Here is a 17099-nt window from a genome sequence, read left to right as displayed (position 1 = left end):
GTTCTTTACCACTGAGTTACCAGGGAATCCCTAAAAAAGAACAGAAACATGTATATGTATAACTAAATCATTTTGCTGTGCATTTGAACATATCACAACATTGTAAATCAACTATATGTGTGCATGCTAAATTGCTTAAGTCCTGTCTGACTCTTTGTGACCCTATGGATTGTAGTTCACCAGGTTCCTCTGTCCATGGGATTCTCCAGGCACTGTACTCCAATATAAACTTAAAAGTTAAAAAAAAAAAAAAAAAGTTAGCAACATCCCTGGTGGTCCAGTAATTAAGGATCCACCTTGCAATGCAGGGGATGTGGGTTCGATCCCTGGTCAGGGAACTAAGATCCCACATGCCTCGAAGCAACTGGCCCTTGTGCCCCAACTACTGAACATGCGTGCCACAACCAGAGAATCTGTACACTGCAATGAAAGATTACACGTACCACAGCTAAGACCAATGCAGCCAAATAAATAAATCAAAAGCTTAAGAAAAAAAAACCCACATCTTGATTCCCAAAGTATACCATAATCTTGGCACAGAAGATAATCCTATTAATGAAAAGCATTGTTGAAAAAAAAAAATCTCACTTCATCATCCTTAATTATCTCATTTTGCAACAGAATGCTCAAAGATGCATTTTTGAAAGGCATGTACTCCATGGGACCTTCTGATCTGTGTGAGTTCTCTCTCTGGCTGCTAGAAGGTAGCTCTAAGAGTCACAGTTCTGAGGTCTTGTCTCTTGACACACACTGGAAGAAACAGAAGGGACCACTTCCTTTTCCAGCATTGTCCAAATTGATCAGGAAGTAAATCAGGATTGCAGTCGCAACTTAAGCTCCCAGTGTAATGTCTGAAAACAACAGAAGACAGAGGCTGAGAAATCTGTCTTTTTATTAACATATCAGCCCTGTTACCAAGCCTGTTATGACCCAGGCTATTAGGCTTTTTGTGGACGAGGGCCTGTGGGGCATAGAAGACCAGCCAAGTACATGAAATTAGGACAAGAATATCTTAAAACCTAGCCAGAACCTGACCAGAAACATCTTTTTAAGTCGCTCTTGGCAGAGGTTTTCATTTATCCCAAAAGTGGGGACAGAGGGAAGGAAAGGATTGATAGCTAACAATAATTACTAGTAAATAGTTGCTATGTGCCTACTAGCCTACTAAATAGTATGTATGTGTAAGATTACCTTCTATGTTCTATGCTAAGACCTTTGCCTACAACTTCTCATTTAATCCTCAAGACAAATTTATAAAACAGGTATTCAACACAATGTCTTTTTTATTTGGAGAAAATAAGTCTAAGAGAGGTTGAGTAATCTGTCTCCAAGTACACAGAGGTGGGAGCAGAGCTCATATTTACCTGACCTGGAAATCTGTCCTGAACACTGCCACAAGAACGTCTCTGCAGGATTTGAGGTTTTTTTTGTGTCATTGCCTCACTCTGCATGTGCATGCCTTGCCGTCATACATTCAGCATACATAAACCATGCTGTTTATGGGCTATTCCATCATATGGACTTTCTAGGTCTCAATGAACTCTTTCATTTGTATAAGGTTCTGAGTTGAAAAATGGTCTTTGGATAATAAGGGATGAGCCTCAGACATTAAGTATCAGAGACAGACAGGGGTCTGGCGTCAAGAAGGCTGATCGTCAGGTGAACAGTGGTCGTCATAAAACGACCCACACTGGGTCTCTCCACAGACCCATCTGAGCAGACTGCCCTTGCCATCAGGACTGGCTAATGATTTCCAGGGCTTTGAGATAGCTTTTGCAATCCTACAGGCTCTGGCCTCCTCTCTCTGCTGTGTCTCCCGGGTTGGCTGCAAATTCCCAGGAACGTGAATCACCTCCTTTCCTCTAGGGCTCTGTTCTGTCTTTGGCCCCAAGTATTTCATAGCAGCCAATGCAAAAAAGAAGCCCTGGGAGAGAGGAAAGCTTGCATATTAATTCCAGAGACGACATAATAAGAATTTTATTCACTTACTCTGAATTCCCCAGTGTACCTATCCTCCCTTTGGTTCATTAACTCTCTGTACCCTGCCTGTGTGCTGAATCTCCAGAGAACAAATGCACTCTGTTCCTTCAGCAGATCACCAGGTCCTCTCCTCCCTGCATTTCCCCCAGGACCACACATGTGCATCTGCTCCTGCCCCCACCAAAGTCTTTATCCTGCAGGCTTTCTCCTCTTCAGGAGAAGACAGTGGCCTGAACTCCTTATTGTGAGGTTTATTCTCAGATCTGTAATCCTTACAAGCTCTGCAGACCTTTCCTTCTCTGACGCTGAAGTGTGTGTGCGTGTAACCCCAACACACATGTGTGTGTGCACGCGCATGTGTGTGCATACGTGTAACCTTAGTTCTCATCACTCTCCAAAACAGCAGACACAGTTATTTCAGAGAGGGACCCCAACTCAGTTGTGGTCAAAAGGACAAAACACTTCCCAGTAATCTGAGTTACAATTTTGGATAAATATTTAGATGTATGAGAAACTGTGCGGGAATAGGGAGGGAGGTTGTGATTGGGGGAGAAAATATACACTAGAATTTAAAATCCAGCCAAGGTAGGTCAGAGTCAAAATGTGACAGTTTCATTCTCAACTTAGATAAACAAATGTGTTTTCACATTAAGAAAACCACATTTAATCTCTGCCAAATACTTCTACCAAGGGGTATCTTTAAACTACCCACCCAGCTGTGTGTATGTGTGTATGTGTGTGTCCCCTTAACTAGCACATGTAGAGGAAGACACAGCTCTTCCCCAACCTGCACACCTCTGGCCTTCTCTAAAGGTGGCAGCAGGCGCTGAATGCGCTCTTCCTGCTTTTAGGGGGCAGGACTGACTTCAGGGGCATGAGCACTGGGCACTGCCCTCAGGCTCTGTGCTTAGTTTAATGCTCTGTTGCCACCATTGAAAATTCTTAGTAATTTATAACAAAGGCTCTGCATTTCTGTTCTGTACTAGGCCCCACATGCTATGTAGCGGATCCTGGTGAGAAGCATGTCATAGGTAGAACAATGGATGCAAATCACCTTTCAAATCACCTGAGAGGCTTTGGAGAAATATCAGCATTCTAGAGTCCATTTGGAAAGGGGCCCAGCATTGGTATTGTTTTGAAGTTTCTTTTGAAGTTCTGCAGGTGCTCTGATCCACAGTCATTTGTGAAAGTACAGGCTTAGAGGATTTCTAAGATCTACAATCTGTTTTCTATGATCATGTATTCATTTTCTTTGGTGCTTGTTATAAGCATTACTGTGGCTGCTGTATTCCATTCCATGATACAGTCAAGTTTGTTTTAATTTAAAACTAACACTTAAGACATTTAATTACCTAGTAAAATTGACACTCAGGAAGATGCACCATGTTTAGTTTCTACATAACTCACGGTTCTGTGCTCTCAGATATGTATGCAGCCCACTTTGAGAGAGCCAGGGCTAGACTAAGGATGATTTTTTCAAAACTCTTATTTCTTCAATATTCTTGCATCCATGATCTGTCTCCTATAGATCTTTCCACAGAGGGAAAAGATCTTACATGAAAATAATTCATGTAAGAATTATTTCTTAGATGTGTGTCTTGCCCTGTTAATATCACTAACCCTGGGCCCTTGAGAAGTTCAATGCATATACCAAACAGCAAGGTCAAAATAGGGTGAGAGTATTGTAGGCCAAAGGAAGAAAGCTGAGTTCCCAGCTGCTCCAACAGGGGGAGGAGTCCCACCCTTAGTCACAGCCGGAAACACCAAGGCTGCTGAAGAGGTAATATCAATACTACCCTGGGATTACTCTAGACAAAGACAGAGCAAAGGGAAGTTTGCCTTCCATGTCTCTTGTTCTCCAAAGGATCCTTCAAAATGGCCAAAGTGTATTCTGCCAGCCTAAAGAGACCTTCCCACTAGGGGGATAGTACATTACATGCCCCAAACCATCTTTATTCTCCCACATAACTGCCCTTAGAATAGGACTTGATACAGTAATTCTCACTAAAGTCAGTGACTGATAGGGACAATGGGGTCTACTTAGTTCTTTCCAAGTGTAACACATTGCAACAGGGCTGCTAGTTACTTAATCTAAAAAGATATGGTTTTAAGGTAGAATTTCAGGCCTGAGTAGTAAGCAAGGAAGAGTATAGTCAGACCTAGAGCAGGCTTCCTGAACCCCCTTGAAATAGCACAGCTCCTCAGGCAGCTGACCATATGTTTGTCATTTAAGCAACAAATAATGCTATCAGCAAACAAGTCTTTGAACATGTGAAAGCATGTATTAAAAAATCAACCAACCACATAAACAAAAAGTACCCAAGGATATCATTTGAATTCCTATTCAAATTGCTCAAAGATGGAAAGATGAATTCAGGGTGCTCCAATAAAACCTGGCAGTTAAACAAGGGGTTTAGCATTAATACTATGAAAAAGAATAAAGGAGGAAAAACGTGAATTGCAAGTGAGAAGGGTCTAAGCAAATCTCTGGGGTCTCCAAAACACTTTGGGTTCAAGAAACCAGCAAAGGGATACACGTGAAAGATTTAAGAAAGAAGCTAACCAAGGTACCCTGTGGAGAGGAAGTAGGTGCTGAAATGCAGCCCACATTCCCCTCACGAGGCCCTGGATCCTGGTCCACAGGTATGCTCACCCAGGGGGGTTTCCTCTTTCTAATATGTCCATTTAGAGGAAATTAATTTCCTAATTAAGTCTGTCAGAACACTCTCTTAATTTTCACAAAGATTTCTTATAGGCCAGCAGCAGCCCTGAAATCTATCCCAGTTAATCTGTGGTCAGTACACAAAGAACTTTAAGGCAAAAATAGCCAAAGGAAGCAGAACCTCATAGGAATTCAGACCTAGACTCAAAAAGGAAGACATTTTTAAAAAGGCAAGCAAAGGAATGGAGAGATAAAACAAGCACATTTAATGGGTGTCTGAAAAATTTTTCTCAGTATCAAGTCACCAATTTTGTCTGCCAGGAGCAGACAAAAAAGAAGTGACCCGCCTCTCCTTCCTGCAAGGACTGATCTGTAATTTGGGGACAATGTAAAGGAGTATCTCTTGAAATCTACAAGCCAAAGAATCCACCCTTTTTAATTTTGCTAATTTAATGTGAAAGTGAAATAGGTTCCTTTGCAACCTTGACAGCTAGCTTTCTGGGAAGGTGTCTAATATCGGACATAAAATGGAGACATGAATCGATGAGACTCATTAATATTCATAGACAGCAGATTAAGGTGGGTGGAAAAATTATTTATGAAACAGAGGTATTGTCTTCCTCTCACCAAAAGGATTTTGTTTAGAGAGGATTGGATTGGGTGACAGGGCTATGACAGATTAAGTATGAATTTGCAGATTTCTTGGTTTATTGTCCAAGGAAAAGAATCTAAAGCATTTGCAAGCAAAGAATGTGCTGGGCTGAGAACAGCAAATGCTTCAGCACCGGCACGCCAGTAGGTGTAATGAGCTTCAGACACCACAGCCGTGATGGAAAGCACTTGGAAGGAAATGAAAGGATGGACTGAGAATGTGGTTATGTAACAAAGGAACAAGCTGAAAGCAAAACGGAGCTTAGCTGATGTCGAGAAAGGTGGGGGGATAAAACACGGATGGTTCGTGTTTTATTTATGTACATGGGGGACAGGAGATAGCATACAATTCAAAATATAATCAGTAATTTACTCATTTCTTTTCTGACAATGCACATGTATTGGTGGTGCTGCATAAGAAACCTTTGTGTTATTTCTGACTAAAGTTAGTGGGTGCTATTTTATAACTAATAAAAATGAGAGTGAAAATCCATGAGTTAAGAAGTCGTCTTGGATCCTCAAATGAACTCTGTTAACAACATAGTTACACAGTTTGAGGATTTATTGCTAGTCCCTTATCTCCATGAGCCCTTTCCCCTTTATCTTCCAATCTGTTACAGTCTTGTGGAAATAAGCTGTTGTGATCTGCTGAAATTTTAAAGTGACAGGTGAAAAAAAATTTTTTTTTCTGAGAATGGCAAAGAACCTTAAAATAAGACCTTAAATTGTTCCCTGGGGCATACAAAATGCCATGGCCTTTTTTTTCCCCCCCTCTTGATTGCACTTCAAAAAATTCAGTCTCCTATGCATGAGCCCAGCCCATCATAGTTTCCTTGGTTGCTATAATGTTGTAAACAGAAATTGGAGAAGAGAAGATAGCATTCCATTTTAGATCATTGACACACAATGCTTAAATTAGATAAGATCTCCAAACCAATTTAAAAATTTTTTGGTGGATTTCAACAGATGGAATTTAAAACCACATGCTTAGGAATTTGACAGGTCAGTTTTTGAGGACGGGAGACCTGGAATTGAGTATAAACAGAACTGTATGCAAAGCGACACAACAAGGCTAAAAGGAGGTCCAGAAACAGGTTTGAAAACTGGCCATAGTCTGCCCTCATCTCTTCATTTTGAAAGTGTAGAAGCAAACACTGGAGAAAGACTTGGCCAAATGGATAAACAGTATGTAGTACCTCCATGCAATGCGATATCATTCAGCCATAAGAGGAACGAAGTGTTGATACACGCCTTGATATGAAACAATCTTAAAATGCCAGAATAGGCAAATCCATTGAGACAGAAAGCAGATTAGTGGTTGCCAGAAGCTGGGGTGGGGTGGTAGGGGGAGAATGGCAGTGACTTCTAATATGTATGGGGTTTCTTTGGGGGTGGTAATAAAAATGTTCTGGAATTAGATAATAATTCTGCACAACCTTGTTAATATGCTAAAACCCACTGAATTGTACACTCTAATGTAGTGAATTTTATCTTATGTGAATGTTATCTTTATTTTAATTGGCCCACAAAAAAGGCAAAAGGAAAAAGGAAGTGGGGGGACTTGAGCAAAGTTTTCTGTCAAGGACCATAATCCAGGCCTGCTCATCTGAAGGGAATGCCCTTTCTATTCACAGAGCTTCTTTGTGAAACCATATCTTAATGTATAAAATATCATATATGGAATGACAAAGAAAATCAATAATATTAAAATGTCATTATCAAAATATTTTTAAAACTAAATTTGTGATCTAGTAATATATATGTGCTTCTATAATAGCACATCAAATAGCAAGAACCAGCAGCTGATTTGAGAACTATTGTAATTTCAGAGTCATGATGAACACGTGTGATTTTATGTCTGCAATGACTGTTATGTGATATGAAATCTGTGATTTCTGTTAATGACAATCACAAGTACTAACATTGGTTTGTTGCTGACACTCATTATTGAAGGAAATGCTAAATTTCAGTTCAGTCCAGTTCAGTTCAGTAGCTCAGTTGTGTCCGACTCTTTGCAACCCCATGAACCGCAGCACGCCAGGCCTCCCTGTCCATCACCAACTCCCGGATTTTACCCCAACTCATGTCCATTGAGTCAGTGATACCATCCAATCATCTCATCCTCTGTCGTCCCCTTCTCCTCCCACCTTCAATCTTTCCCAGCATCAGGGTCTTTTCAAATGAGTCAGCTCTTCGCATCAGGTGGCTGAAGTCTTGGAGTTTCAGCTTCAACATCAGTCCTTCCAATGAACACCCAGGACTGATGTCCTTTAGGATGGACTGGTTGGATCTCCTTGCAGTCCAAGGAACACCCAAGAGTCTTCTCCAACACCACAGTTCAATTTTTTCGTGCTCAGCTTTCTTTATAGTCCAACTCTCACATCCATACATGACCACTGGAAAAACCATAGCCTTGACTAGACAGACCTTTGATGGCAAAGTAGTGTCTCTGTTTCTTAATATGCTGTCTAGGTTGGGCATAACTTTCCTTCCAAGGAGTAAGCGTCTTTTAATTTCATGGCTGCAGTCACCATCTGCAGTGATTTTTGGAGCCCCCCAAAATAAAGTCAGTCACTGTTTCCACTGTTTCCCCATCTATTCGCCATGAATTGATGGGACCAGATACCGTGATACTAGTCTTTTGAATGTTGAGCTTTAAGCCAACTTTTTCACTCTCCTCTTTTACTTTCATCAAGAGGCTCTTTAGTTCTTCTTCACTTTCTGCCATAAGGGTGGCGTCATCTGCATATCTGAGGTTATTGATTATTTCGCCCGGCAATCTTGAGTCCAGCTTGTGCTTCTTCCAGCCCAGGGTTTCTCATGATGTACTCTGCATATAAGTTAAATAAGCAGGGTGACAATATACAGCCTTGACGTACTCCTTTTCCAATTTGGAACTAGTCTGTTGTTCCATGTCCAGTTCTAACTGTTGCTTCCTGACCTGCATACAGATTTCTCAGGAGGCAGGTCAGGTGGTCTGGTATTTCCATCTCTTCAAGAATTTTCCAGTTTATTGTGATCCACAGAGTCAAAGGCTTTGGCATAGTCAATGCAGAAATATATGTTTTTCTGGAACTCTTTTGCTTTTTATTTTTTCTTTTTTGCTGCAAAAAGCTTTATTGTTTCCATTTGGTCCAAGGCTTGAGAGAGGGCTCCAGGATGTTAAAAAGCTGCCTAGTGGCTGCAGAAAGGGGCTTCAGGCAGCCCTGATGTTAGGTGGGTTCTTCAAAAGCCACTGATCTCCAAAAGCTCCTAGTCGTGCTTGAGGGTGAGCCTCTCGAAGAGAAGATACTCGCCCAACCCAGCCTGGGGACCAGCCAGCCTGCTGAGGTTGGTCAGGTGGTCACCCATCTTCTTGATGAGTTTCACTTCCTCATCTAGAAAGTGGTTCTCCAGGAAATCACAGATGTGGGGGTCTCCGCGGGCAGAAGCCAGGCCATGCAGATCCAACAGGGCTTGATTCAGGTTCTTCTCTACGAGAAGGGCGGCTTCCATAGCGTCCTGGGTTTTACCCCACTCATCTTGAGATGGCTTTTGCACGTCCAGGAAGAGGGCGGGGCCGCCAGGCTGGTTTCGCAGTTTTAAGAGAGGCTCCGCGGCCTCGCGCTTCTCCTTGGCCAATTCGCGAAAAAAGTGACCCACACCCTCCAGAGCCACATCGTCGCGGTAGAAATAGAAGCCCAGAGAGAGGTAGGTGTAGGAGGCCCGCAGTTGCATGTTAACCAGGCCGATGGAATAATTCTGACGAATCTGGGAGCTCATGATTGATCGGTAATAAGGAGTTAAAAAATGGTGGCAGGTCCCGGTGATCGGACAGCTGAGTTGCTGACTCCCAAGCTTGCGACTGGAAAAAAGGTTGGAGGGTAGTCGGAGGCTGGAGCAAGGGGCGTCCCTGAGTCTGTTCCGTCCAAGCACTGTTGAAGAGAGAGACAGATCCGCAGGGCCGCCGAGCGCACTTCCCTTTTTTGCTTTTTCAGTGATCCAGCGGATGTTGGCAATTTGATTTCTGGTTCCTCTGCCTTTTCTAAAACCAGCTTGAACATCTGGAAGTGCATTATTCACGTATTGCTGAAGCCTGGCTTGGAGAATTTTGAGCATTACTTTGCTAGTGTGTGAGATGAGTGCAATCGTGCGGTAGTTTGAGCATTCTTTGGCATTGCCTTTCTTTGGGATTGGAATGAACACTGAGCTTTTCCAGTCCTATGGCCACTGCTGAGTTTTCCAAATTTGCTGGCATATTGAATGCAGCACTTTCTCAGCATCATCTTTTGAGATTTGAAATAGCTCAACTGGAATTCCATCACATCCACTAGCTTTGTTCCTAGTGATGCTTTCTAAGGCCCACTTGACATTCCAGGATGTCTGGCTCTAGGTCAGTGATCGCACCATTATGATTATCTGGGTCATGAAGATCTTTTTTGTACAGTTCTTCTGTGTATTCTTGCCACCTCTTCTTAATATCTTCTGCTTCTGTTAGGTCCATACCATTTCTTTTTTTTTTTTTTTTTGGTCCATACCATTTCTGTCCTTTATTGTGCCCATCTTTGCATGAAATGTTCTCTTGGTATCTCTAATTTTCTAGAAGAGATCTCTGGTCTTCCCCATTCTATTGTTTTCCTCTATTTCTTTGCATTGATCATTGAGGAAGGTTTTCTTATCTCTCCTTGCTATTCTTTGGAACTCTGCATTCAGATGGGTTTATCTTTCCTTTTCTCCTTTAGTTTTTGCTTCTCTTCTTTTCAAAGCTATTTGTAAGACCTCCTCAGACAGCTATTTTGCACTTTTTTCCTTGGGGATGGTCTTGATCCCTGTCTCCTATACAGTGTCACTTAATGTCATTTCAGTTAAGAGGTAGCAAAAATAGAAATAAATTTAATTTTTTTCACAGCCAAGATCATAGACTCTCAAATTCTATGCATGGCACACTTGGGGATTCATAGACCCTAAGATAAGAAGCCCTATATTGCACCACTTTGGAAGGCATCTGGGAGAAAGTGCAAAGGACTCAAAATGTTAAATAGCCATTATCATTTAATTAGGGAGATGATTTCCAATCTCGACCTCTAGCAAAAGTAAAATCTCAGTAGACTTTTTTTTTTTTGGTCATTCTGTGAAGAATGCACAAAAAGCTACCCATCTTACTAGGCAGAGTTCCCCTAAACGCAAATCGTTTTCATTTTGTTTGTGTCAGCTGCTATCAAGTTGTAGGGAATGCTAGTGTGCTACTTGAGAACAATTTTGAGGTTCTGGTTCCTACCAGGGGTGTTGGTGGCTTCTGTGGTGGATTCCTGTGTTTGCTGATGTCTGCTCCTGAGCCCAGAAGGGGCAAAGTGGTGACCACTTAATCCTATTAAGTACCAGCCCTAACTGCTGCGACTCCTTCCTAGACCTTCAGACTATCACTTAATGCCCCTCACATCCAGCAGGTGCCTTGACTCAGCAATTCAAGCCTGCTGAGTAAATTTTACACCAAACGTGTGAAGTTAGTACATAAGGTAGACTAGTCAAAGCAGACATTCGATGTGGCTTTTCCTTTTAAAAACAAATCCCAGTGTTTATTAGTATCACAATATACTACCTACCAGTGAAATGTAGTTTATTAAGAAGCTATCATTTGGAGAAAGATATTAACATGTAGAGTTACCTCAGAAATGGGATACCTTCTTGTTTAAGATACTATTAAAATCCACTTTTTAATCTACTCAAGCCCTACATGCGTGCTCAGTCACTTCAGTCATGTCCAGCTCATGTCCAACCCTTGGACTGTAGCCCACCAGGTTCCTCTCTCCATGGGATTTTCCAGGCAGGAATACTGGTGGTTTAGTTACAAAGTCGTGTCTGACTCTTGTGACCCACCCTGGGTCATAATCCCCCAGGTTCCTCTGTCCATGGGATTTCCTAAGGATTCTGGAGTGGATTATCATTTCCTTCTGCAGGGTATCTTCCTGACTCAGGGATTGAACCCAAGTCTCCTGCTTTGCAAGAAGATTCTTTATCTCTAAGCCACCTTAAGTGGGTTGCCATGCCCTACTTGAGGGAATCTTCCTGACCCAGGTATCAAGCCCATGTCTCCTGAGTCTTCTGCATTGCAGGCAGATTCTTTACCACTGAGCCACTGGGGAAACCCACTCACGCCCTGTAGATCCTCTCAAAACCAAATGAAACTCATGGCGAAGCTTCCACACACCCCCAACATCCAGGTTTTGATCTGTGCAGAGCCACTAAGCAAATTGCCTCGCTAACTCTGTGACTTTTGCTCTGAAGCCCCAGGGAGTCACAACTGACCATGACATCAGTTTTTAGATACCTGACCATCAGGTGGCTGCCCTCCAATCTTGGCTCCTGGCCCACTGCCTTTGGTCATTTGTCTCAACTGGTTAGTGATGATAACAACAAACCAACCCAGACCTATAAGGGAATATGGCTTCTGGCACTACATTCTCTAAAGTGCTCCTCATTTCCAAAACAGGTGATGCAGATGAATATGTATGATCTGTGTGTTTGTATATTATATGTGTGTGTGAATGTTTGTGTGTGTGTGTGAATGTGTGTACAGATATACATCCCTCTCCATCTTCTTCCTTTGAATTTGATTCCCCTTCACTGTTTGCAATGGGAAGAAAAAGACCATTCAGCTGCCTCATATCTGGTGGGTAATAGTCCCAATTTCCTGACCCTTAGCTTTAAGTCAGGTTAACTGGACAGCTTAGTTTGGCCTCTGGCTTCTGCTTAGCCCTTCTTCAGAGCCTCCACTGAAGGCTTGAGGTGAAGTTAAGTGTTAGCCACTCAGTCGTGTCTGCCAGGCTCTTCTGTCCATGGAATTCTCCAGACAAGAATACTAGAGTGGGTAGCCATTCCCTTCCTTTGGGGATCTTCCCAACCCAGAGACCAAACCCGGGTCTCCAGCACTGCAGGTGGATTCTTTACCCTCTGAGCCACCAGGGAAGCCCCATATAGACTTATCAGCAGTGACTTGGACTCGCTGTTTCCAAAGCCTGAAATGGTAGTATGTTTTGAAATAGGTAGGAAACTCTCCTCTATCCACTTCATCTCCCTCATTTGTGAGCCTGAGGTTTCCGTGACTTAATACTTTTGCCAGCTCCACTTAAAATGCAAACACGTCAGTGGGTGCGGTCAAAGGGTAGAGATGCAGGGTCATGACAACTTGCCTCCTCCCTGCCTCATCCACGGCAGATCAACCAAATGCAAGACTCTTCTCCATGAACCTGGATCTAGCCTCATGGTCCTTCGGAATAGAGTGAGCCAAAAGATGGAGGTCGACACATAAGAAGAAACCTACTTGCCAACTTTACACTAAACCCTTGTCAGTGAACTAGGAAGGAGTGAGGTTTGCATCACTGACAACTAGTTCATTGTGCAGTGAAGGGCCGCGTCCCCCAGGTAATGCTTTCAAGTCAATGTGTGTTCTTTTTAAGCAAGAAAGCTAGATGAGCTTGTTTCCACAGCAAAAAGTCTGCTTTGTTCATTAACAGATGAGGGAGTGCAGAGGACACAGGGGCCAGAAGAAATGTGTCAGGTCCCCGTGCGTTGAGACCCTCGCCACTGTTCCCCTGGCATGTCAAGCAGGTCCTGGTGCAGGACAGCCCCAGCATTCCCCTAGCTCAGGGCACTGCCTCTGGCCCACATCAGCTCAGCAGTGCCAGCTCCCACTTTCCCCTAGACCTCCCTTGCCTTCTCTTTCTGAGCCTCATTTGTCCGCCTTCACATGAAGGGTTCACATGAACCCTGATTGCTCCCAGTTCCCCATTATCTTTACGTGCAAACCTTAGTTTTCTAGCACTTCAGGCTAGAAAAAAAAAAAAAACTTTAATTTTTGGCTGTGCTGGGTCTTTGCTGCTACGGGCAGGCTTTGTCTAGTTTCGGTGAGTGGGGGCTACGCTTCATTGCGGTACACAGACTTCTCATTGCAGTGGTCTCTCTTGTTGTGGAGCACAGACTCTAAGCACATGGGCTTCAGTGTTTGCAGGATGCAGGCTCAGTAGTTGTGGCTCACAGGTTGAGTTGCTCCGTGGCATGTGAGACCTCTGATCAGGGATCGAACCCATGTCCCCTGCATTGGCAGAAAGATTCTTAACCACAAGACCACCAGGGAAGCCCGGGCATTGTTTTACTCATTAGCATGTTATGATATCCTTTCTTTATTACAAAATGCCTCTTTCCCTCTGGTCTGTTCCCACCTCTTTTACAGCATTCCTGACCATCAAGTCAGCCACTGGAAGGCATCCCCTTTCTTAAGAGAGGTAATCCCCAAGCTTAAGAGAGGTATTCATTTTTACTTTTCTACTCAGTAACACTTTGTCACAGATGACTCTCCTGGAAACAAAACTCTTCTCTCCAGTCCAAAAACATGCCACAGCATAAACCTTCCATGCTCCACGTAAACGTCTTGACTGTCAGATATTTCGGGCAGCAAAAGATCAGCGCCACTGCTGAAAGCAAGCCAGACAACAGGGTCAATGCCATAAACTCATGGCTTGTCTTAGCTGCAGCTTTATCTTCTGTCCAAGAAACCTGCTCTCTCAATATCGTGGGCTTCCCAGTGCAGGGAAGAGAATAAGGAATGCATTCTCCTTCCCTTGACTTTTTCTCAGGTGAATAAGGAATTTAAATGGCTTATTTATACTCTCAGTTGCAATCTTCTGGAACACCATTCAGCCTGGGGTCTCCTGAGCCTCCCAGCCAGTGAGCCTAACTGGGGAATCTGAGAATCTGCTTGTGGGGTGCCACCCACCACGCTTCTGCCCCTGTCAGCCCAGAGAGGCAGACTCAGGACAATCAGCCCAAGGGATCAACTGCCTGTTTCCCAGACGCAACTTCTAGTAAATGCTTCAGCAGAATGCCAAGATGCCAGGCAGCTAAGAAAAACGTGGGTAGTCCACATTTCCTCAATTTCAAATCACAGTGCCATTCCCATGACTGCTGTTCAACCAGCAAGGGGTCTGCTGGGCCATGGAAATGCCCCTGGCTTGGAAATAAGACTTGATTGAGTCCTGGTTCCTGTACTTGCTGGTGGTGTGACCTTGACCAAGTCGTAGGCAGAACAAGGTTGTGGAAGCCCAGGGTGCCATCGGTCAATGGGGATCATTAGAATGCCCTGCTCCCTTTGCTGGATTTGAGGTTCCAATAGCACAGTGTAGACTGGAAAGCTGATTATTGCTGTTATGGCATTATAAAAGCGAGGAGGACTTTCCTTTCTCTTTCTAATTCAACAGCCTACCGTCCTCCCAGGAGAGACCCTCTCCCCCCCAGCTCTCCTGCTTCACTGTTCCCAGCATCTGTGGGGCCACCCAAGGCCCAGTTAGTGGGGCGCTCATTTGGGCAAATGGGGGGGGTGTGATTTCTTGATGCCTCCATCTCATCCATGCAGATGGATAGGGCAGCTGAAATTAATGACTTTCTGAGCCACTGCAGTGCTCATCTGCTTAACAATCCAATTTCTAGGACGTTTTAGAAGTTGTTAGCTGACTGCCAAAAATGAGGATCATTAAAAATAGATTCACAGCTGTTCAGGAAGCCAGAGATATAATTTTACCTTCATTATGCCTTATTGCAGATGTTATTGATTTAATCTCATTGCATTTTACTGTGCAATATCAATTCACACTATCTCTGACTTAGAAATTTGGAACTGTATTTATTCTTCTTATTCTTATAGCAGAAGCTATCACTTAGGCTGACAGCCACCGTGATACAGGCTCCAAGGTGGCAGCACTGTCTAGGCAAGGCCTCATTGTGGGGGTGCAGAGCTGACCAAGTGTAGCCGGGCTGAGAGAAAAATAATCGAAAAGCGTTCCTTTAAAGTGAGTCTACACCCACAAATGATTTCAATAAATAAATCAAAAGAACCCCTGGTTTTGATCACATCACAAAAAAAGGTGTTTCAATGAATCTTTTCCTTTTCTGTCAGTTCTTTTATCCTGAAAATTTCACACTGAGAATTGCTAAAATAGAATTTAATCTGAAATAAATTAGGATGCTTTAGGATATTATTTTCCAAGAGGTGTTTCTCAGAACATTGGTCTTGAGATACTCTGTGATTTTAAAAAAGATTCTGAGCTCAAATGGTTTGGGAAACTGACCTGATAAATGCTCTTTGTGTGCATGCTAAATTGTTTCAGTCGTGTCTGACTCTTTGTTACCCCATGGACTGTAGCCCGCCAGGCTCCTCTGTCCATGGGATTCTCCAGGCAAGAATACTGGAGTGGATTGCCATGCGCTTCTTCAGGGGATCTTCCCTGGATCTTCTCTTACTTCTCTTGCATTGGCAGGCAGGTTCTTTACCACTAGCACCACCTGGGAAGCCCCTAAACACTCCTTACAACTTCTTAAAGAGTTGTACTATATGGTGGCATATTAAAGGTTCCAGGCAGGAAAGAGATTTGGTTGACTCCAGCATTTTGCCAACTAATCTGATGCAGAAACATTTGTTCTCCCCATTCATTAACATTCCTGCGGGCCAGTGCACTGAGGAACACCCTTTGAGAAATATCTCTCTTAGATCAGGAAGAAGGAAGGCCAGCTCATTCCTAGAAGTCCCACACTTTTGTGGATGGCCACTGTTGCTGCCATCTTGAACTGCAGCATTCCTGATTTACAAAGGTTTGGTTCATGACCTTATGCTCCTGAGCAGCTACTTCTTTGGCTTCCCAGATGGCGCTAGTGGTAAAGAATCCACCTGCCAGTGCAGGAAACACCAGAGACAGAGGTTCAGTCCCTGGGTAGGGAAGATATCCCTGGAGTGAGGAATGGCTGCTTCTTCATCTGTCTCCCTTTGCCTCGTTCCACTCCTCGGCTTCTACTCCGCTCACTCTGTTTCTCGCTTCCCCACCCCTCCCCACCCCCAGCCATGCCCCAGGAGAACTTGCCACATTGCCAGGCTCATCACTATGAAGGGCAGCAGGGCTCAGGGAGGCCCATGCCTACTCTATTTTTACTATGTTCAGCCACTTTTTCAATTAAGTAGTTCTCACTAGGGAGAAAATTTGTTCATACCATGTATTCCAAAGCCTAGACAACATCAAATACAAAATAATCCCAAGTTTGCCTGGTTTTTTGTAAAAGCTAATATGTTCCATGGTCTTCAGCAGGTCATTTAGCTACTCTGTCATACTGAACAATTGGCATCGCATCCAAAAAGATGCACAACTGTTTATGCCTTTATTGAGTTGAGTAGAGCTTAGAAAAGAGCCTGTATTGCCAATGCTGTATTTGAAGGGGTGTTCCGTATGAACCATTTGGTTTGATGAGCTCACACTGGTGGTTTTACCAGCTCTGGTGGCCATCATCAAGGATGGTGTGACTTCAGGATTGTTACTCCATTTCTGCCCACTGCCTTTCAGATTTCCAGATACTAGCTTTCAGGTTGGTGAAGGTCCATGGGAGCCCAATACATTGATGTCAATGCCATCTTCTTTTGTTTCATAAAAAATACACTGCTTCTGATATCTAACTTGTGCTTCCAGTTGGCAGGGAATGTTAATTTCATGACTGCCTCTCTCTAGCCCCTCCCTGTTCTTTCCTGACCCAAATCTGCAGATTTCTCTACAACCATCCAGTCCTCAGTGGTGACTGCATTCTCAGGAGGACACCTGTGGGCAATGGGTGGGGTTTTAGGCCAAAGGCGCAGACCTGCTCTCCTTTGGCACGTATTGCCCATTATTACTAACTCACTAGTAACAGACAACTTGGATTCCTGTTAGATTGTGAGCTAACCAGCACCTGGCCTTTTACTTCTTCATGGTGTCCAGCATGGATCTCAGTGCCTCTGTGCTAATTAATGGATTAG

The 17099-nt window shown here is 43.5% G+C and overlaps 1 protein-coding gene and 1 long non-coding RNA gene across 2 annotated transcripts in view; one reads left to right on the top strand and one right to left on the bottom strand.

Moving 5' to 3' along the window:
• Positions 1 to 17099, top strand: part of LOC122674212 — a 222411-nt gene that overhangs the window by 151291 nt on the left and 54021 nt on the right. The gene's annotated exons all lie outside the window — the stretch shown is intronic.
• On the bottom strand, positions 8384 to 9070 carry LOC122674210 (ferritin light chain-like). Its single transcript, XM_043872371.1, has one exon. It carries the CDS (start codon positions 9053 to 9055, stop codon positions 8546 to 8548), a length of 510 nt encoding a protein of 169 aa, XP_043728306.1. The 5' UTR covers positions 9056 to 9070; the 3' UTR covers positions 8384 to 8545.

This window comes from Cervus elaphus, chromosome 18, assembly GCF_910594005.1.
Source record: "Cervus elaphus chromosome 18, mCerEla1.1, whole genome shotgun sequence".
Classification (NCBI taxonomy): domain Eukaryota; kingdom Metazoa; phylum Chordata; class Mammalia; order Artiodactyla; family Cervidae; genus Cervus; species Cervus elaphus.
This window is presented reverse-complemented; position numbering and strand designations above follow the sequence as displayed.